At 45.3% G+C, this 20,517-nt stretch overlaps 1 protein-coding gene across 1 annotated transcript; it reads right to left on the reverse strand.

Moving 5' to 3' along the window:
• Positions 1-7,558: 7,558 nt before the first annotated feature.
• TMEM216 (transmembrane protein 216) lies at positions 7,559-11,727 on the reverse strand. The gene is made up of 5 exons (XM_090267472.1): positions 11,608-11,727; positions 10,923-11,024; positions 10,306-10,398; positions 8,427-8,628; positions 7,559-8,140 (listed from the first exon to the last, which is right to left on the reverse strand). Exons 1-5 carry the CDS (start codon positions 11,618-11,620, stop codon positions 8,125-8,127), a joined length of 426 nt encoding a protein of 141 aa, XP_090123598.1. The 5' UTR covers positions 11,621-11,727; the 3' UTR covers positions 7,559-8,124.
• Positions 11,728-20,517: the final 8,790 nt, after the last annotated feature.

The raw sequence follows: 20,517 nt of genomic DNA on the forward strand, positions 1-20,517 counted from the left end.
GGCCGAGCAGACTGAGGGCAAGGAGCTGGAGTTCTCTCTGAGGAAACTTAAGACTCAAAAAGGCAAATAAGTCCTCTTCCCTTCTTTTTTGAAAGCTCGTGTTAAAAAAAACCAAACAAAATAATAAAGGTATTTATTCTCGGGTTAAAAAAACTTGCCAGCGTTAAGTACATACTTTTTAGTTAGAAAATAATAGTATTTTTTTTTTTTTAATTTTGGTTTTTCAATTACAGTTGTCCCCTTTTCCCCTAATTTCTCTCCCCCACCCAACCCACCCCCTCTCCCGCAATCATATCCCTCCCCGTTGTCCATGTCCATGAGTCATTTATACGGGTTCTTTGACTAATCCCTTCCCTTACTTATCCCCCTTCTCTCCCTCTCCCCTCCCCCCTATTGACTGCTATTCTGCTCTTTGTTCTATTTAGTTCCTTTGTTTGTGTTGTTCTTTAGTTTCCTGTATTAGGTGATATCATATGGTATTTTTCTTTCTTTGCCTGGCTTATTTCACTAAGCATAATTCTCTCTAGTTCCATCCATGTTGTTGCAAATGGCAGTATTTTGTATTGTATAAACAGGTGTTCTCTGAGCGCAACACGTGCGTTCTGTCGAGCATCAGCAGTAGGTCAGCAACCATCCTTCCTCAGATCGCACCACCTTGCGGGCTTGACGTGTGATTGGCCCACTGTAGGACTCCTCTTTTTTTTTTTTTTTAATTTTTAAAAAATTGAATTTAGAGAGCAAGGGAGAGAGAAAGACATTGATTTGTTGCTGCACGCACTTATGCATTCATTGGTTGATTCTTCTATGTGTCCTGACCAGGGATCAAACCTGCAACCTTGGTGCATTGGAACGACACTTTACCCAGCTAAGCTGCCCGGCCAGGGCGTCCAAGACTTTGGCTTATATCTGCATTCAAACATCATCAAAATGTAGCCATACCCTTTTAAAAAATTAAGTAATATAGTTTATTTCTCTCTCTCTTTTAAAGATTTTATTTATTTTGAGAGGAAGGGAGGGAGAAAGAGAGGAAAAGCATCGATTTCTGAGAGATACATCTGTTGGTTGCCTCTCACATGCCCCCAACTGGGGACCTGGCCCACAACCCAGGCATGTGCCCTGACTGGGAATCAAACCAAGGACCTTTGGGTTCACAGGCCGACACTCAATCCACTGAGCCACACCAGCCAGGGCAGTTTATTTCTCTTGATGCACTAGTTAGCTTCTGCATCTTGTCTTGTAGAGAAAGTTCCCAAAGTACATCTTTTTCAGGATATATGTGTCTACTTTGGAGTTTGAGATACTCTTAAATGATTAGTGGTTTTGACTTTTTGTAGTTCTTGGCTATTGTGGCATTATTTTAGAACTTCCTGCAACTTGAAATATAGTCATTCTACCTGATTTCTATCTTCCTGGCCCAATGAAAACAGCTTTCTGCTCAGTTTTGATCCAGTGCACGGATTCAGGAGCCCAAATGGTGTGAAATGGAGAAAGCGCTGAGGGTTTCAGTTTTCCCTATAGAAAATGAGACAAAAGCTGCCTGCATAAGTGCTTAGAGAAGCCAGAGGGCAGAGGCCGTAACTCTTTCTGAGGCTGCCAAGCTGGAACAGTGCTGTTTCAGAGAAGGATCACGCAGCTGTGGGGGTCGTTTTTCTCGCATAGCTCCCTCAGCATACAGATGTGCGTACAGAAGTACGTACAGAAAGGGGGAGCGTTTGTGTGGGGGCCATATTGCCAGTTTGGGCATTATTAGAAATCCTAAGCCTGAATTTAATCTCCCTTTTTCCGTTTAGCTATTCTATTTTATGTGGGCAGGCTGACCCAGCCACCCCCTGCACGTTAGTATTGCAGTATCAGAACAAGGGCTGAGTGGACTGGGGACCTTAAGTTGGGTAGAGATGTGACAAATGGCTTAACAGTGCCATACTGTTCAGCAGAAGTTCTTAACTGCTTTTAAGTTTCTCAGATGGTGACTGCAGATTATTTTCTTTCACGTCCATGCTCTGCTTTGTGTCCTGGCCTGGCTAGATCACTGCAGCTTGCTGTTGGTGTGCTTCTTGGTCCCTCACCCGCTGCGGTCATCTGGGAAAAAGACTTAAAAAATTTCTTGAGTTTTAGTACAGCTTAAGGACATCTCTGGCTCTGTGTGTGTGCATGCACACACATGTCCTCCTAAAAATGCCGTTTGAAATGTGTTCCAACCAGGGCTTCTTTAAAAGAAGGAAAAGGTTTAAGAGTTCCCTGTGTAAGTACATGCTCCCTGCCAGGGCCCTCTCGGGTGTTTGGGGGTTAGTGGATTTGGTTATGTACACACGTGTTTTCTCATCACTGTACCCCGCATTTCCAGATTTCTTCTCCCCCTTAAGGTAAGCTATGATTTGCTCAGAATAGATTTTCTGAAACAGTAGTTAAATTCACCATCTTCTCTTACAACAACCTTTCTTGAAATGTTGTAGTCTCCATATTTCTCCAGCCCAGGTCTCTTTTTCAGACTGCTCTGAGACCTCATTTCATTATTTATGTTTCCCCTCAACCTTAAAGAAAGATATCCCTTTTTCCTCCTCTCTACTCTGTAGCTTCTCTTCCAACCAGTCCCTCACTACTCAGTGCCAGACAGTCCCAGGCGCGCATTCTCCCCCTGTCCACGTCACCTGTGTTATATGTTGTAACTAGAAAATGCCAGCGTAACTCACCTAAGCCCGTTAAGCAGAACGTAACCTCTAATTCGTTTTCTCTTCTGGTGTTCTCATTGCAGGAGTCTGTTTGGAAGCAAATGTTTTTTAATGGACTTGCATCTCCTCACCTTGATCAGGACTAAAGGACGGAGGCCGTTCCACCCCTTCCCCTTCCTCCAAACCCCTAACCCCCTCCAGACACCCAGGGAATACCCTCTGCCCTACAGGATTGAAGAGTGCCTGGCAGCCCTCCCAACCCCACACCTCCTGTTTGCCAGGGAAAAGAACCTAAAGACTTGGTGTGGTTGGGAGGGGAGGCAGCGGGAGGAAAACATGTCCAGGCCCCTGGTTTCCATAGAGAATGGTGCTTTGTTCAAGTTTCTGATTCTCCAGGAGCAGTTCATTGGTGAGGTTGATGGGAAGACTTCCTTCTCAAAGAAAATGACTCCGTTTGGGATCTAGGAGAGTGACTGGGTGTGCCAAAATATGCCCAGGGTCCTGCCCACAGCACTAGGTTTGCCGGGGCCAAGAGGGTCCAAACCCCTTGCTAACGCACCACTTCTTTAACCCCCTTACCTTCCCAGCCCTTTGAGGAGGGACCATGAGAACAGAGATTTCCTTATGAAAAGCTTCTCTTACTCTTGCTTTTCCTTTTACATACTGACGGTTTGTTTCCCAAACCTCCCAGAGGGCTAAACCCTTCCAACTCCCTGCTGCCCACCCTCCCCAGTGGACTTGCCCCTCCTAAGCAGAGAAGACCCGTGAGGTTGCTTTCTGCTGGGATCCCTGCAGAGCCAGTTACCACCCTTTGCTGCTTCGTGCTTGGTTGCCTCTTGCAATAACCAGCTCTGCTAGGTGTTCCCTTTCCCGGGGCTTTGCCACTTCACACATGGGGCCCTTCCCCCAAGCAGGCTGCTTCCTTGTTTTAGAGGAAGGCACTGCCATTGGGAGAGGGACAGAGGACTTCAGCAGTGAAGAGCCCTTGTGAAGTTCCAGGACTGGGGAAGGAGGCAAGTCGGGCAGGATACAACCTATTCCCGTAGGTTTTTTTTCAGGTTTGATGCAAGCGTGGGCCTGCGTCCCCCAGGTACTAGTTTTACTTAGTGTGGGAGAACCTGGCACTAGCAGACAGGTGAAAATCACAAAGTTGGTGTCTTTCCATCTTCTGACTATTGACTTAATAGCTCCCCTTGCTCTGCCTGGAGGTACTTCCTTCCTCTCATAAGGAGCAGGGAAGTGGAGCCTGATTTGAATGAGCTCAGCGTTCTAAGGACTGCCACTCTGGGGGCCATTTTCCACATGGGCATATGGAATTGCTTTTCCCATAACAACTAAGTTGTGATGTTCTTGTTGCTGAGGGAAGAATCAGCAACAGGGTCCTGCAGTACCCGTGGGGCAGTGGGCGCTATTTGCACGTACACCTGCAGGGCACATGACATCTAGCCTGAGGAGAGACGTGGCAAGTGAGGTGTGGGGTCATTGGAGACCCTTCTGGGTCAGAGGGGAGAGACTGAGTTGGACTGAACCCTTCCTCATCCCTGCACGTTTCTGATACAGCCCTCAGTCAGTCACTGAGGGAGTCCCCCCAGGGTTGGAGAGGCACATTCCCATGGGACAGAGGCTACAGGTTTGTAGCACTTAACACCTGTCCCAAATCCTATCCCCACCTCCACTTCAGAACGCACCTCGCCCAGCTGGCCAAGTGTTGATGTGCTTATTCGCAGGAGCAGCTCCGGGTGTCTTTTAAATGTAGAGAAAACCAAGTAAGGTGACTGTGTAAGGAAAGGAATAGAGTACCAGAAGAGCCGTTTACCCGGAGAATTTTTTCTCCCCATTTTTGTTTTGTTTTTACTCAATGACACAATTTTTAGTTTTATTTCCTGATAGCAAAAGGAAAAAAAAAAAACCCAACCCTCAAAAAGGCTAAGGCCCCGTCCCCCTGTTGTCGGTGACTTGTCTGTCTTTCTGATAGGTTGAAAATTGTGTAATAAACTTGATGACGCTGTCAATCTTTTATACTGCATTGTATTTTTTTCCTTTTGTAACAAAGTATTTTTAAATAATAAATGGGGTGTGAGCTGTTTTATGGATTCTGCATTGAATAGATTTGTCGAGGTGTCTGGGGCATGGGCTGCTGTAGAGGCTGCGGGACGGCAGTGGAGCCCGAGTTCGTAGCTGGAGTTGCGTGTGATACACCTCGTGGCACTCCGAGTGCCACCTTTAGAAGTGCCCCTTGGGGGTTAGCTTTTTTCCCTCTTACCACCTAAACAGTCTGCTTAAAGGAAAATCCCAAGTCATTCTTTACCAAGATTCCTAAGATTTATTCTCAGAGTAAATGTCCTACCTTATAGTTCAGTGCTATGTCATCAAATTCAGGAAGGGAAGACTCCTCTGCCAGGAGTGAGGAGTATGCTTACTAGTACCCACTTCCGTGTATTGATGTGAACATGGACCAGCAGTGGGACCTCGGTCACTTTTTCAGCCGTAAGGTGAAAATGATAGCTGTTCTGCCGTCCACACGGGGATGTTGTAAGAACCAGAGATAAACGTTAATGAACATGTTTCATAAGCTGAACTATGAGGGAGTACAGATTAGGAAGCAGAAGTGATTTGGGGATTCTAGAAAGCTGCTGGCTTTTTAAAAAGCCAGGTGAACAAGAGAGTTACATGACATGAACCAGAGACCAGGTGATACATCAGGTGCCGGGAAAGGCAAAATCAGTGTAAAAACCTGTAGCAGAAGGGAAATTCACTAGAGGGTCTGAAACTTGAAAAACTAGTTGGGAGTGCCTCTGCGCTGAGACGCAGTCGCCTGCACCGCAGTTGGCCACGCTTGCTGGAACGCCTGTTCCTGTGCTGCACCGGTCTCTACGTCAAGTCTGGAAACTTCTTTCTGCTCCAGGTGACTTTTATACAGACTGAAGTGTGAGGACTGCTAGTTTAAGAGAAGTAAATGCATTCTTCACTTTAGGAAGTACCATGGTGGCATAGAAAGGGACTGACCTTTGGGATACCTCTAGGTCCAAATCCCAACTCGCTGACTAAGCTGAATGCCTTTGGACACGCGAGTTAACCTCTGACCCGATTTCCGTCTGCCTCGGGATCTGGGTCTGCCAGGTCCTGGATGAACATTTCGCCTCCTACAGGTTGCTGCCACAGAGCCAGAAACCTGAATCTCTGTGTCCTAGGTGCTTCCGGGGCGGGGGGGGGCGGTCAGACCTCAGCCCCTAGAAATGGCATGCGGCCACCTGACAGTTCTGGCCCTGAGTGTGAATTTCTGAACAGGCTTCTGCCAGCTGTGGCAGGACCTGCTCCTCAGTCCCCTCCGCTGTCTCAATCCTGGTACCTGCAGGTCCATGAGCTATGGAGTGGCTGCCCACGGCACCCAGCGAGTACAGCCTCTGACCACCTTCACCCGGAAGACTAGGTGCGCTAATTCTCCTCCGCTGCCTGTTTCTGTCGTATGACGTCCTCCGATGTGACTCACTGCATCCACACAGGTGGCCCCAGCCACCATCAGGGAGAATGAACATGGAGACATCCATGGGGAACATAATGCACTGAGCTTCCATACAGCTGTGAAGTAAATGAGGGGACTAATCCTTTTCTCATTTTCAACCATTCCTTCTCATCCTCAGGTGGTACCTGCTGAAGAATGAAATGTACTTAATCCAGACTGAAACTCCTAAGACAAGGTTTCTAGCTCCAGCTGCTCACAACCAGTTGTGTGATGCTAGGTTATGTTACTTCCTCGTCTCTAAGCCTGCAAAGTGGCAGATTAGGTTAAAAATGGGTTTCTTAAGTCCCTTTGAATTATAAGCCACCTCTAAACTTCCACCTGAGCCTCCCATTCATTTATCTGTGTTGCTGGGTGACTATAACCACTAAACCTCTAAAGGAACAGGGAGGCCATGGAGAATGGGTGCCTCTCCAGCTGAATGTCAGCGATTTCTGCAAAGCAGGACCAGAGAAGGCAGCAGCATGAGAAGCAACAGAAAGTCAGGGTGTTAGTGGGATTTGTGATGAAACATCAGGAATGTTCCTACTGGATTTTTTGATAGTTTCATGGTTGATTAGACCTGTCTACTGTGGTTTTTGGGTCGACCCCAGAGGCAGTTAGGAGACAAGGGCACAGAAGGGACAGAAAACAAGGAAGAGCATCAGTGTCGGGGAGACAGTCATAGGATGAGAATGAGCCTGGTTACAGGAAATAAGCAGAGTTAAAAATCAGCATGAAATGCTTAAAGGCCAATTACTTTTTACTTTAAGTGCAGATATTCTAGGAGTCATCTGACAGACTGGCCCTTGAAAACAGGTTTCCTAAAGCAGTGGATTTTTGTCATGGCTCCTGGTGGCTTCTCAGGGCAAAAAAGTAAAAAATAAAAAATTGGCCATTACCGAGCAAGATGAGAAAGTTTTAAAGATGATTACTTGGAGAAGGGAATGATATACTCATCTAAGGCAACATTTCTTCAGCTTTAAAAAAAAAAGGGTGGGGGGATGTGTTCCTTTCATGTTAATTCAAAATTTTAAAATAAGTGACCTAAAAATATTAGTTTAGAATATGTTTCTTCCAATTATTCATGTCTCACCCTGGAAGGGAGGTGACAATTATCTGTAAGAGGAAGTTGTGGCAGAAGTGAAGAATACAAGCAGTCTTTTGCAGGATGTCAGCCCTGAGAAGACACAGAAGCAGGTCATGCCTTAAGGAATTGGTCCAGGCTGGAACTGGGGGAAGAAAATCAGTGGCACATCTGCATCACTGTCTCTGGGTCCACACTGGATCACTCAGCACAGCCTGAGAACGAACTACTGGGGGAGTCGCTACTTTCTCTCAGAGAGGATGAATTTCTAGGGACAGGTGCCATAAGGAAAAGGCTGCACAACAGAAAATACATATTTATTATAAAATAGCATTTGTTTCATGATGAGAATAGAAAAATAACACTATGAGTTACTAAAAAACTTCTGGAGCTCAGTCTCTGAAGAACAAGGGTAAGAGGCTTTTTCGTCACCTGGAGTACACTGTCCTGTGGATCTCCATACTCGTGTGTGACAGGTGTGGCACAGCACATACAGGGTGCAGGGAGTGTCACTCAGAACCTGCCAGAAGTCCAAGGAGCCTACATGGTCCACACATGATGCTCTGGCCATGATGATCAAAGTGGAGAACTTGAGGCTAGCAGGGAACTGGTTCTGAGGATGGCCAGGAGGGGACAGCTGTGCCCCTCCCTATAATGGAGTGTAGAAGAGTTTCTTAGGCTGATGGTCCTGTTGAGAAGACAGTGCTCAGGAGGCTTACGCTCGGTTTGTTGCCCAAATGTCTGTACTGAGGAAAAGCTGCAACTTTCCCCAGGACCACTGGGCCCACCATTTCTCACTGATGTGACTAAAGTACCAGAAGTCTGTGTGGCCTCAGTCCCTGAGGGCTGCTGGCTGAAACTTTTGTACTTCAAATCCTGTCCATACTGATGGAAGAAAGAAACAAAGAAACCAAATGTTAAAAGACCAGTGAACAAGGGCAGCTGCCTGAACTGTTCTATACTCCAAGCCTCCTGGCCCCGAAGAACAAAGAGAGCTTCTTCCCTACGTGGGTAAGTGCCTACTCTCAATGGGAAAGGCAGTTCCACGGATGCCCCTTCCCCCTTAAAAAGTCCACTAGACCCCTGAGGCTTCAGAACAATGAGTCCCTTCCTAGCATGGGATGGGAACCCAACCCTCGGGTGACGGGAAATGGCCCCTCAGCAGCAGTACCTGGAGAAAGCGGCCAGGGTTAACACCTCAAGCAGCAGCTCCGAACCACAGAAGAAGAGCAAGATGCCGTTCATGATGGCTTCCAGGCGGAGCACGTAGGTCTGCAGCAGCATGTAATAGGAGGCCATCACGGCAGATGGGAAGGTCAAGGCCACGCTAATAGCAAGTGGCATCTTCCGCTGGCAGAGGTTTCCCTTTGTACCTGTCAGACACAGTCCATGGAGTCACCTCCAAGGGGCCTGCTTTCCCTGGCCTAAGAGGGAAGGCTTTGGAATAGTTTAGGATTGGGGTCGTTCACTCCAAGGGTCCCGCTTCCAGTCTGGCTCCTTTTCAAGGGATGCTGGGATTATTATTGGGGAAAATTTTTTTTTCAATTATAAAAATAACATAGTCAATGAAAACTTTTCAATTAATATACAGAAAATAATTTTAGGGGCTATAGAAATTGAAAGACCCATGCTCACTCCCTGGAAATAGCTATTATTAGATGTATACTGTTTCAGTTTTTAAAATGTGTGTATACCCACATACCGCTAGTTATTATTCTAAAAATTGGATCATACCCTAATACTGTTTTGCAACTTATTTTTTCCCATTTAATATAAGTTAGACATCTCGCCACACATAATTACTTTATTCTTTTGTAATGGCTATGAACGATTTCACTGAATACTATTATTTAATTAATCCTGTACTGATACATGTTTAAGTTGTCTCTGGTTCTGAAGTTATATGTGGCAACAAACATTCTCACATAGATACCTCTGCATATCTGTGGACATGTTTTTTTTTTCAGCCAGTTTTAGAAGTGAAATTGTTAGGACTAAGAATACAAATTTTAAATGGGAAAAAGGATGTACTGTACTGGCCAGTGTGGCTCAGCTGGAGTATCATCCTGTAAACTGAAAGGTCGCAGGTTCAATTCTCAGCCAGGGCACATGCCAAGGTTGCGGGTTCGGTCAGACCACATACAAGAGGCAACCAACTGATGTTTCTCACATTGATGTTTCCCTCACTCCCTTCCCATCTCCCTAAAATCATAAACATGTCCTTGGGATAAAAAAAGGGATTTTAAAAAAAAAGGATGTACTAACTTATATCCCCAAAGAATCTGACACTATAAATACCCACAAGCGTGTAGGAGTACAGAGACCTGTCCCTCACGCCTATTCTCATACGGGGTATTGGGAATCTTTTTAATCTGATGGGTGAAAATGTGCTCTTCTCATCTCAACTTACTTTTTATTAGTGAGTGCAGGCATTTTGTTATGTTTATTGGTTCTCTGCAACTATTGTCATATGAATTGCCTATTAAGTGTCCTTTCCCAATTTTTAAAATAAGGTTGTGTTTTCCTTAGTGATTTATGTGAGCCTGCTTTATCCTTTGTTAAATGTCTTGCAAGTATTTTTTTTTCCTCAGTTTTTATTTTAACACTATTTTCAGAGATGAGATATTCCAACTGCTCTGTATTTCTGGGGATATAAAGCTTGTCCTAAAGAAAGCCTTGTTCAGAGGGGTGGAGAGGAACTTAGTGCTGATCTGTGCAGGCACATACTGTAATAGACATGGAGTCACATCTGAATCTACTCTCCCAAGCAGACCCGTGAGAGGAACCAGGCACTTTTATAGTAGTTAGACCACTGGGAAGGAATTATCTAATAATCTCATGCTACTGCCCACATTTAGCCCACAGAGCAAGAGACAGGTAAATCTTGACCCAAAATATAAAGCAGTTTGAAACTTCAGAAAGGGAGTAACGGGATATGCCACCAGATCCAATCTTATTGTGAGCCTAGGTTATGTACGTTTCTTGTTAATCAAGTTACAGATACCAGCTCATCTCATAACGAATGGAAATATTCTCTGGACAAAACTCACCAAAAAACAACCGAATCACTTCAATTCCAAGGTAAAGGAGAAGCATCACCACATCGAACACTAGATTGGCTCTTGGATATGGTAGCAGGAGACCTGCCAATACAAAAGCCAGAGTTTGCAAACAGCATATGACAGCACCCACAAGAACGCCCACATGCTTGGGAATAAAGAGGACAAGAGTCTTATCAGCTTTCCATGGGCTGGTTAGTGAGATGTGGGCAGGATCCGTTCACCTGCTCCAGAATATGTTAACTCATAGTGCAACTATGTCTGTCAGGGGCAGGCTCCTTATTATGGGGCTTTACTCCCAACTCCAAAAGTCCGTGGGGACTGCACTGTCCAAGATCATCAGATGTACGTGGGTACACAAGCTGCTGAATGGTTCTGAGGGTTACCAGAGGGCTTATCGTGGCGTTCACAGAGAGAGGCGATGGGGTGGGAGTGAGGGGTAGTCAGAATGGAGAAGAAATTCTTGCTGAGTTTCTAGTGAAAACAACATTCTAATGAAATGTTCTAATGAAACATTCTCACCTTGCAGTGAAGAGGAGCCACAGGAAAGAGGTGGCTGAAGTGGGGAAGGGATTTGGGGGCCAGGGTAGTCAAGCCCCATGCCTTACCTTTATACAGAAATATGAAGAGTTCCAGCAGGAAATAGGTAGCATAATACCACCCGTTCAGAAAGAACAGGATTTCCAGGGGGGTGGAGGACAGCCGTTTACCTGAGAAGGGGAGCACAGAGAAGAGGGATGGGCGGGGAGGGCAGCTCAGTCTCCTGCAACGGTCTGTGTCTGACTCGGAGGAAACACGAGGAGGTCGCAGCCAAGAGGAAGGGCCGTTCGGGGCACTTCTGCTCACTGACAACGGGGCGGGTGTGTGTGACTACAGGATGTGGAGGGGGCTTCATTCGATCCCGTTCTTCCCCCGGAATCACAAACTCGACTCTTTCGGCTTCGGGGGTGAAAAGCCCCTCTACGATCTAACCACGTCAGTATTTGGGAGGGGAAGTCGGGGCTCAGAGAAGCACTGGCTTCTTCGAGCTCACATAGCAAGCCAAGGCGTCCCTAAGCCGGCCTAGAATAAGCCCGGCCAAGAATCTGGGGGTATTTGAAAGATCCTCACCTCGAGACCTTTGCACTAGGGGTGGGTGAGGCTGACGAAACCGCCCCCCAACCCCCGCCATTGGAAAAGTGAGGAGCGATGTCCCTAACATCCGAGAATCGAGGGTTTAGGTGGAGCTCTGGGAAAGAATAGAGAAAAGGGGCTGAAGGGATCAGGAAGCGACTCACACCTCCAGAATCTCACCTCGCGGCGCCATCTTCAGTCCCCATGGAAACTGCGTACGCGGTACTGCCGCTCCCGGAGCAGTGAGGTGCGCCGGAAGCGGGGGACCGAGGGGCCCTGGCTTCTGGCCCCTCTGCCCGCCCGTGGCGCTCTATGGTGACCGGGGAGGTCTCCGTGCCGTTGAGTGTGCAGAGAGGATCGCGGGCCGCAAATGGCCGTGGCTTGCGATTTCGGCTCACAGAGACTTGGGGAGAACCGTGGTCGTCCACGGAATAATCGTTGTCCCCTGGATCCCGGGGCGGGGGAGCTCTTGTGACCCCACCCCGGGTCACAATGCATTGGCGGAAGTTGCCAGTTATGGCAATGTGACCTCAGAATTGGCACAAAGGCCCAAGCCCCAACGATTCTCTTTTTCTGACAACGGCCTGAATATGAGAAACGATGTGCGTGGTCGTGCTCTGCAAATGCAGGATGGGGTTGGGGTCCTTTGCCTAGCAGACAGCCTTGAGGGAGGTTAGGGGGTTCTGTGCGTCGAATTTATGTATCCGGTAATTAGCAGACACCAAAAGAATCATAACTAGAGGCTTCTTTCAAAGAGCCCAAAAGACATGAAGAATGAAGCGTGATTAACTCGTGACCCCTAAAAAACATGCCGTAGTCATTGAGAGGACAGTACTCGCGGCAAGAATTGAGACTTTTCCGTAAGATGGTCTGTAAACTGGGGTTTGAAGCCTGAATACGATTTCAAGGGGTGAAGAAGTGTTACTGCCCGCAGGGGAGTAGAAAGAAAACGGGTTCTGAGTGCACTCGGGCCGACTTGGCTGTTGGCCGGTTGTCAGTCGGGATAGGATAGGACAGGAAACAGATGGTACGCTCACAGGTAATTTGAGTAGAGGGACTAACGTCTAAGGACAGGGCTGTGTACTCCTAGCAAGTGGGAGTGGAGGCGGGGCAGTAATTCTTGCCGCTCTTCCCTGGGAGGAAAAGGGAAGGGGCAGGAGTAATTCGCTGAACCTGGAGAGAGTAATTTGTGTCTTCTCATTTGGGCTAAGGGTAAGAATGTTACCTTTAAGGATAGATACATCTTGTTGGTAGAAACACACTACTAGGGAAGTTCCATATGTGTAGAACGGTGCATATGGAAGCTGAGTAGGCAAAAAAGATGGGCTCATCTATTTTTTGGCTGCTAGCTCCACGTTGACCCTTCAGTACCTGTTCTGCGATAGTGGCCTGGGCATTTCTCTCTTACAGTGAGCATGATGGCAAGCTTCGTCAGTAGAGGGCACTGGAGGGACATGAAGGAAGGAAGGGCTTGTCTTCCTGTCTCCAGTGAGCTCCGGTTTGCTTTTCCTTGCTCCTGCGCCCTGCTCTATCCGCAGTGCAAGCGCGTGGGGACATCGGGTGGTGCTCTGCTCCAGCTGCACGCCAGCAGCAGGCGCTCCCTCGGCAGGCTCCTTGCATTACTGGTCCAAGCCCAGTGACCACTTTGCTGTGTGTCCTCCTGTCAAGGATGCCGCTTACTTCAGCCCTTGCTCTGTGGCCACGCAACTTCCTACCTGGGCACCTGCCCCCTCAGCCTTGTTTTCTTATGCTTTGCAGTTTTTTTCCCAAAGCTGTGTACCCACAGCAGTGCCCCAGCTCCCTCCCTCGGCTCATCAACCTTGGCTAGTCTCCCCAGAGGGTTGATTTCCACGATCTCCCATGCCCTATGTGGACATACACACTCCAGTCCTCGTACACACAGAGCTCCAACTCTTTTGGTGCACCTACCCACCAGCCTTGGCTCACCTGGGCAGAAGTAGGTTTACTGGGATCCTTCCAACGTGGACAATATGTGCTCTGGGCCCAGTGTATGCAGGCGGTGTCCCTATTCTTCCTGAACACCTGTCCACCAATCTCAACCTGCCTGCATACTGGAGGGTTATTTCTTGCCTGGCAACTGTCTGGCCTGGGAAAACTGGTGAACTTGTTCACCACCTAGTGAGCTTCAGTGAGGTCTGAACCCCAGCTTTGAGGGTGGGGGGCCCTGCCAAGTTTGTTCTTCAGGTACTCTGTCAGCCCTAAATATTAGAGTTCCTCTCATATTAAACTTGCCATGTTTAAATTACTGTGTGGTTTCTATTTCCTGGTTGCACCTAGCCTGAACCACCGAACTGTCTTACTGTTACTTATTTCTGACTCAATTCCATTGTCAAAGAACACACTCTTTCATTTTTAATTAATTTAAATTCTTTTAAATTTATTGAAAATTGTTTTATGGCCCAACATATGGTATATATTGGTCAATACTCTGTGAACTTGAAAAAAAAAAGTGCATTCTGTATTTATATGTATAAAGAAATTAATAGCAAAAAAATTTTAAATAGTCTTTATATTAACCCAGATACTATTTCTGTTCTGCTCCACTCATTTCTGAGGATCTAAGTTTCCATCTGCCGAAGAATTCCTTTAGTTAGCATTTCTTATAGTGCCGGATTGTTCGCAATTAATTCTTAGTTTTCTTTCATCTGAAAATATCTTTATATTAACTTCATTCTTGAAGTATATGTTTTGGTGAATACAGAATTCTGAGTTCACCTTTTTCTTTCAGGACTTCAGAGATGTCACACTTCCTTCTGGCCTCTGGTTTGTAGCGGGAAGTTAGCTGTTCATTTCTGTCCCTCTGTTACGTGGTGTGTTGTTTTCCTCTTGCTGCTTTCAAGGTTTGCTATTCATCTTTAGCTTTCAGTCATTTGATTGTGATGTGCCTAGGTGTGGCCTTTCTTTCTTTTTTATCAAGGTGGGTTTTTGGAGTATCTTAAATATGTAAATTTCTATCTTTCATCAAATTTAGGAAATTTGGGCTATTTCTTTAAATCTTTTTTTAATGTTCTATTCCTTTTCTTTGCATTCTAGGACTCCAGTTACATGTATGTCAGACTGTTTGATATTATTAACTAGTGGGAAGACTTTTTTATTTCTTTCATCTTTTTTCCCCTGTTCTTCAGCTTGGGAAATTTCTGTTGTTCTATCTTCTAGTTCATAGACTCATTCTGTTATCTCCTCTTTTGCTGTTAAATCCATACATTTAAAAATGTTCAGTTACTGTAATTTTTATTTCTGGGATTTCTGTTTTTCAAAAATCATTTCATTTTTTTAAGTATATTTTATTGATTATGTTGTTACAATAGTTCCAATTTTTTCCTCTTTGCTCCCCTCTGCCCAGTACCCCCCTTCCCTCCAGCAATCCCACCCCCCTTAGTTCATCTCCATGGGCTGTGCATATAAGTTCTTTGGCTTCACCCTTTCCTATATTATTCTTAACTTCCTCCTGTCTATTTTGTACCAATCGATTATGCTTCTTAATCCCTGCACCATATCCCCATTTCTTCCCCTCCCCGCCCCCAGCTGATAACCCCCCAAATGATCCCCATACCTATGATTCTGTTCCTATTCTGGTTTGCTTAGTTGGATTTTGTTTTTATTTTTTTAGATTCAGTTTTTGATAGTTGTGAGTTTGTTGTCATTTTAGTGTTCATAGTTTTAATCTTTTTTTTCTTAATAAGTCCCTTTGATATTTCATATAATAATGGCTCGGTGATGATGAACTCCTTTAGCTTTATCTTGTCTGGGAAGCACTTCATCTGCCCTTTCATTCCAAATGATAGCTCTGCTGGGTAGAGTAATCTTGGTTGTGCGTTGCTATTCATCATATTGAATACTGCTTGCCAGTCCCTTCCTGCCTGCAAAGTGTCCTCTGAGAAATCAGCTGATAGTCCTATAGGCACCCCCCTGTAGGCAACTCTCTCTCTTTTGCTGCCCCCAGGACTCTGTCTTTATCTTTCACCTTTGGCATCTCAATCATGATGCATCCTGGTGTGGCCCCCTCTGGGTCCAGCTCACCTGGGACCCTCCGTGCTTCGCAGACCTGTATATCCATCTCCTTCACAAAATTTGGGAAGTTTTCCTCATTTTTTTCAATTCTTGCTTCCTCATTCTGCACTGCTTGACTTTTTTTCTCCCTTATGTTCCAAATCATTGATTTGAACCCTGGTTTCCTCCCCTTTACCATTGGTTTTGTGTGGATTTTCCTTCATTTCACTTAGCATAGCCTTCACTTCTTCTGAGTTTGCCATACTCAAGCATAACTGTCAAGCCTGTGAGCATCTTTATCACCAGTGTTTTGAATTCTGTGTCTGTTAGGTTGACTATCTCCTCGTCGCTTAGTTCTCTCACTGGAACCTTGATCCATTTCCCCTTTTGGGCCATACTTCTCTCTCTCCTTATTCTGACTGGCTCCTGTGTTTGTTTGCCTCCGCGTCCCAGCGAGAGCTGTCACTTCTGTTATGTTGCAAGGGGCGGAGCCTTAGGGATTCATCAGTACAGGGCGACCTGTTTCACCACGTTGTGGCACTGTGAGGGAGGGGTCCGAGAGGGAACAATGCCACCTGCCCAGCACTCACCCCTTTTCCAGGTACCTCTCCCACTTCCTCAGTGGACTGGCGCCCCTCTAGCTGCTGCCCTGTTCCCAGGGCCATTGTTCCCAGGGTGGGTGAATCTGCGGACGTTCTAGGACTGTGGGGGCCCTTTAAACAAGTGGACTCTGCTGAGAGACCGGCAGTCTCTTCCTCTTCCCCAACCCCCACTGGTCTGCACAGTCAGAAGCAATGAGGCTTGATTTTCCCCAGTGCTGGAACTGTGAGCTGGGAACACACCCCAGGTGTCCCTCCTGACTTTTTAAAACATGTGACTGCGCTTTCTGCCGGCCTGCTGTTGCCACCACACCATGTCCTCTCTGCCCCGGCTCCGCCCCTCCTACCTGTCTGGGTATTTCTTCTTTATATCTTTGTTTGTTGGATTTCCATGCAGTTTGATTTTCTGGCACTTCTGGTTGTCTCCAGTTTTGAGGTAGTTGTGTTCCTTCTTAGTTGTGGAGGGAGATGCAGTGTGTGTGTCTATGCCTCTATCTTGGCCAGAAGTCCAAAAACCATTTCTTTATATGCTGAGATTGCCTATCTTTTTATCCACTGAGAACATATTTTCATTGCTGATTTCATATCCTATGTGTTAATTTCACTATCCGGATCATCTCAGCATTAGTGTCAGTTTTGAATGTGGAGACTCTGGTTCCTGTTGTCTCCAGAGTGATGGTTCTTTTATTTTATCAGGCAATTTGCTTGGTTGGATACATGCTGCCTGCCACACTTATCGGGTGGCAGCAACAATCTCAGTTTAGGTCTTGTCTTTAGCTGAGCTGCCTTGAGTCTGAACTGCACATGCGTGGTGCAGAGCTTGGGCAGAGATGCAGGCAGACAGAACTTGGGGATTTCCCTTCTCTCTGGTTTGTTCTCTTCTGAGACCCCCATCTTTCTCACCAGTGGCTGTAGTTGTCCTTGCTCAGCACTCTGGAACTGTGATTTTCCACCAGCATATCCTGCAGACAACTTTGCCAGCTACCAAGTTACAAGCAGCAAAAATAGGGAACTTTCTCTGCATAATTCTCCTCTTGTGAGTGTGGACTTCCTGTCAGATTTTTGCTTTTCTTCATTTTCCAGTGTCTTCAAGTAGCTGGTTTGTCTTTTTTTTTTTTTCTTTTTTAATGTCCAGATTTTACAGTTATTTGTGGAGGGCTCATTCCCACCATCTTACTCAGCCATTATTAGGAATTTGTAGGTTAATTTATCTATTTCCTCCATATTTCCCTCTACTTCTTGAGCGTATCAATCATACTTTAACTCCTTGTGTGCTTTCTACAGTATTTGGATTACCTGTTTCTATTTTCTACTTTTATTCTCGTTTTAAATAACGTAGGCCTATCTTTTGACTTGCTAGTGATTTTTATTAGATCAAGAAATTGTGTAAAAAACAATAATAGTGTCTCTAGATGTTTTCTCCATTCTTTCCCCTGCTAGGTAGGCAGAATGGGGGCTGACCACCTTAATCCACTCAGGGACTATGTGGTTTGAGGCTGCACTGTAATTTTGATAAGCCTCAGTCAACCTGTTTCATCTTGTTCCTAGTTAAGATCCCTCCTGAGCTTTCATCTGAAAGTCCTGTGTGCTCACCAGTCCCCACCCCCTGCTCAAAATTCTGTTCTGCTTTTCAGTGGTTTAAGGCTTAGCTTTTTTTTTTTTTTTTAAGATTTTATTTATTTTTAGAGAAAGGGGAAGGGAGGGAGAAAGAGAGGGAGAGAAACCTCAATGTGTGGTTGGCTCTCGCACGCCCCCAACTGGGGACCTGGCCTGCAGCCCAGGCCTGTGCCCTGATTGGGAATCAAACCCGCGACCCTTTGCCTCGCAGGCTGGCACTCAATCCACTGAGCCCCACCAGCCAGGGCTAAGGCTTAGCTTTTTATAGCCTCTGTCTCTACACAGCTTTGGACTTTGGTAAACAACTTGAGGAGAAACTGTTATGTGTTTAAGACTCCTCTCATTCCCGACTTTGTCCCTCCATCAGTATGAGATCCTTAAGCTCAGCTGACTTCTGTTTTCCTGGCTGCAACCCTCTGTCTGGGCAATGCTTGGATTCTTAGCCTCTCGTTCAAGCCCAGACTCAGCCAATGTGCCCTCAGGGTCAAATCTGCTGCAGATTGTCAGCTCACCTGGCTGTGATTCTCCCTACTTTAGAATTTTACACCTTCTAATCTGCTTTACTTCAGCACTTCTCTGAGGCCTTTTTAAAAGATGGTATTTATATTTTATCAGTTTTTTTCCTAGTTCCTGACTAGTGCATTGATCAACCAGAAGCAACTCCATCCTATTAAATTCTCTAAGCACTTTAAAATGTGTACTTTCTTTCTCTGAACTTTGAAAGCTGACTGGCCCCAAGAAATCAATTTACAGGCTATCTTAAAAACATATTCCTACTGCTTAGCGAAAAAAGGAACCCAAGCTACTTTCTAACATACTCCCCATAATTACCACTGTGTGTAAAATATATATACATACAGTGGTCCCATGGTATCTGCTGAGGACGGGTTCCAGGACCTCTACGGATACCAAATTCCAAGGATGCTCAAGGCCCTTATAAAAAAATGGCATAGCATTATATACGCCTATAACCTGTGCCCATGCTCCCATCTACAGTGGAACCTTGGTTCTCGAACCTAATTCATCCCAGAAAACTGTTAGAGAAGTAATTTGTTCAAAAGCAGAATCTCGTTTGTTTGTTGCCTGAGGGACATGGGACTGATCATACAGGTATCAGCATGAAAGGGTTGTTGTTGGGTAGTGAATTGAGACCCAAAGTTTTGTTGGACCACCAAGACTTTTTATTCTGTGAACAACTTGGTCGAGAACCGAACTGTTTGAGAACTAAGGCTTTCAAGAACCGAGATTTGATTGTACTTTTGTATCCTTTCTAGATTGCTTATAATACCTCATATAATGTAAATGCTATGTAAATAGTTGATACACTGTATTGTTTAGAAAAAAAAAGTCTGTACGTGTTCAGTACAGACAACCATGGTAGGCCTAACCACATAATACACATCAGCAACAATGAATCTTTTTTCTGAATTTTTTCCATCTGCAGTTGTTAAACCTGTGGATGTGGAACCCATAAATATGGAGGATTGACTGTATTCGAAATTTTGGAATAAATGAGTGGGGTAGGATTATGGTAATTTTTTTGGTAAAAATGTTTCTGAAATATTAGTCTATAAGAAGTATATAAATAAATGCAGATTGTCAAAGAGGGGAGGGAGAGGAAACTCAGTGGCTAATATATAGCAGTGGGAAAATTAACTGCATAAATCTTTTTACAACTTGAATTTTGTACATTGTGGATGTATTGACTATTAAGGAAAAAAATATATATATATATATACAAACATATTTCAGAGACTCATAGGGCCACATGGCGCCCAAGATATTGTGAGGAGGCAGGTATTTGGCTGTCCTCACTAGCTGCGAAACAGCAGAGAACAAGCCAGCCCTGATTTATTTGGAGGCACAGAAAATTGCCTTTCAGGGATATTAATGAGCAAAGGGGATTATAATACTCCTGCAAGAGCTTTTATGAAAAGATTCAAAATCAGGCTATTTTCTTTTTTTAAAAAATAGCTGAACAGATAGTAAGTAGGTAGATGGTGGCTTTATTAGGACTTTTTAGATCACTTGTTCCGATGATAGGATATGGATCTTAGACATTTTATTTGAACATTGTACCTTTCCTTTTAAAATATGTTAGGCCCTGGCTGGTGTGGCTCAGTGGTTTGAGTGCCGGCCTGCAAGGCAAAGGGTCACTGGTTCGATTCCCAGTCAGGGCACATGCCTGGGTTGAGGGCCAGGTACCCAGTTGGGGACGTGCGAGAGGCAACCACACATTGATGTTTCTCCCTCTCTCTCCCTCCCTTCCTCTCTCTCTAAAAAAATAAATAAAATCTCAAAATATAAAATATGTTAAAATTCTGGCAGCACACCAGATTATTACCTATAGCTCTCTTTCCCCAGAACTTTATTACAGGTTTCCAAACCAGGGGTTGGCATACTATGGCCTGGGGCAATTGTAGCCTGTTTTGTACCTGAGCAGGAATTAGCTTAGCTTTGTATCCTTGAGCTGAGAATAGAATAATTTTTTTTTAATTGAGGGAAAGGAGGGAAAGAAGGGAAAGAGGTTAGAGGTAAGCAGGAAACTCCCATTCCACCTCAAGGGCCATAGGAGCAAGGGGCCCATTGGAGCAAGAGGGAAGGGGGGAAGGGAAAGGGGGACGGCGAGTGGAGACTCCCAGTTGCCCAGAAGGGCCCATAGGAATTGCCTCCTATATCAGAATGATTTTTTTTTTTTATATCAGTGAGAAAAATAAAAAAGGTTATTTTATGATGCATGAAAATATGAAATTCAAATTTCAGTGTCCTAAAATAGTTTTATTGGAACACAGCTGTTCATTCATTTACGTATCATCCATGGCTGCTTTCATGCTATAATGTTGAGTAGTTGCAACAGACCATA

This window comes from Furipterus horrens, unplaced genomic scaffold, assembly GCF_987537825.1.
Source record: "Furipterus horrens unplaced genomic scaffold, mFurHor1.1.pri manual_scaffold_2, whole genome shotgun sequence".
NCBI classification, from domain to species: Eukaryota; Metazoa; Chordata; class Mammalia; order Chiroptera; family Furipteridae; genus Furipterus; species Furipterus horrens.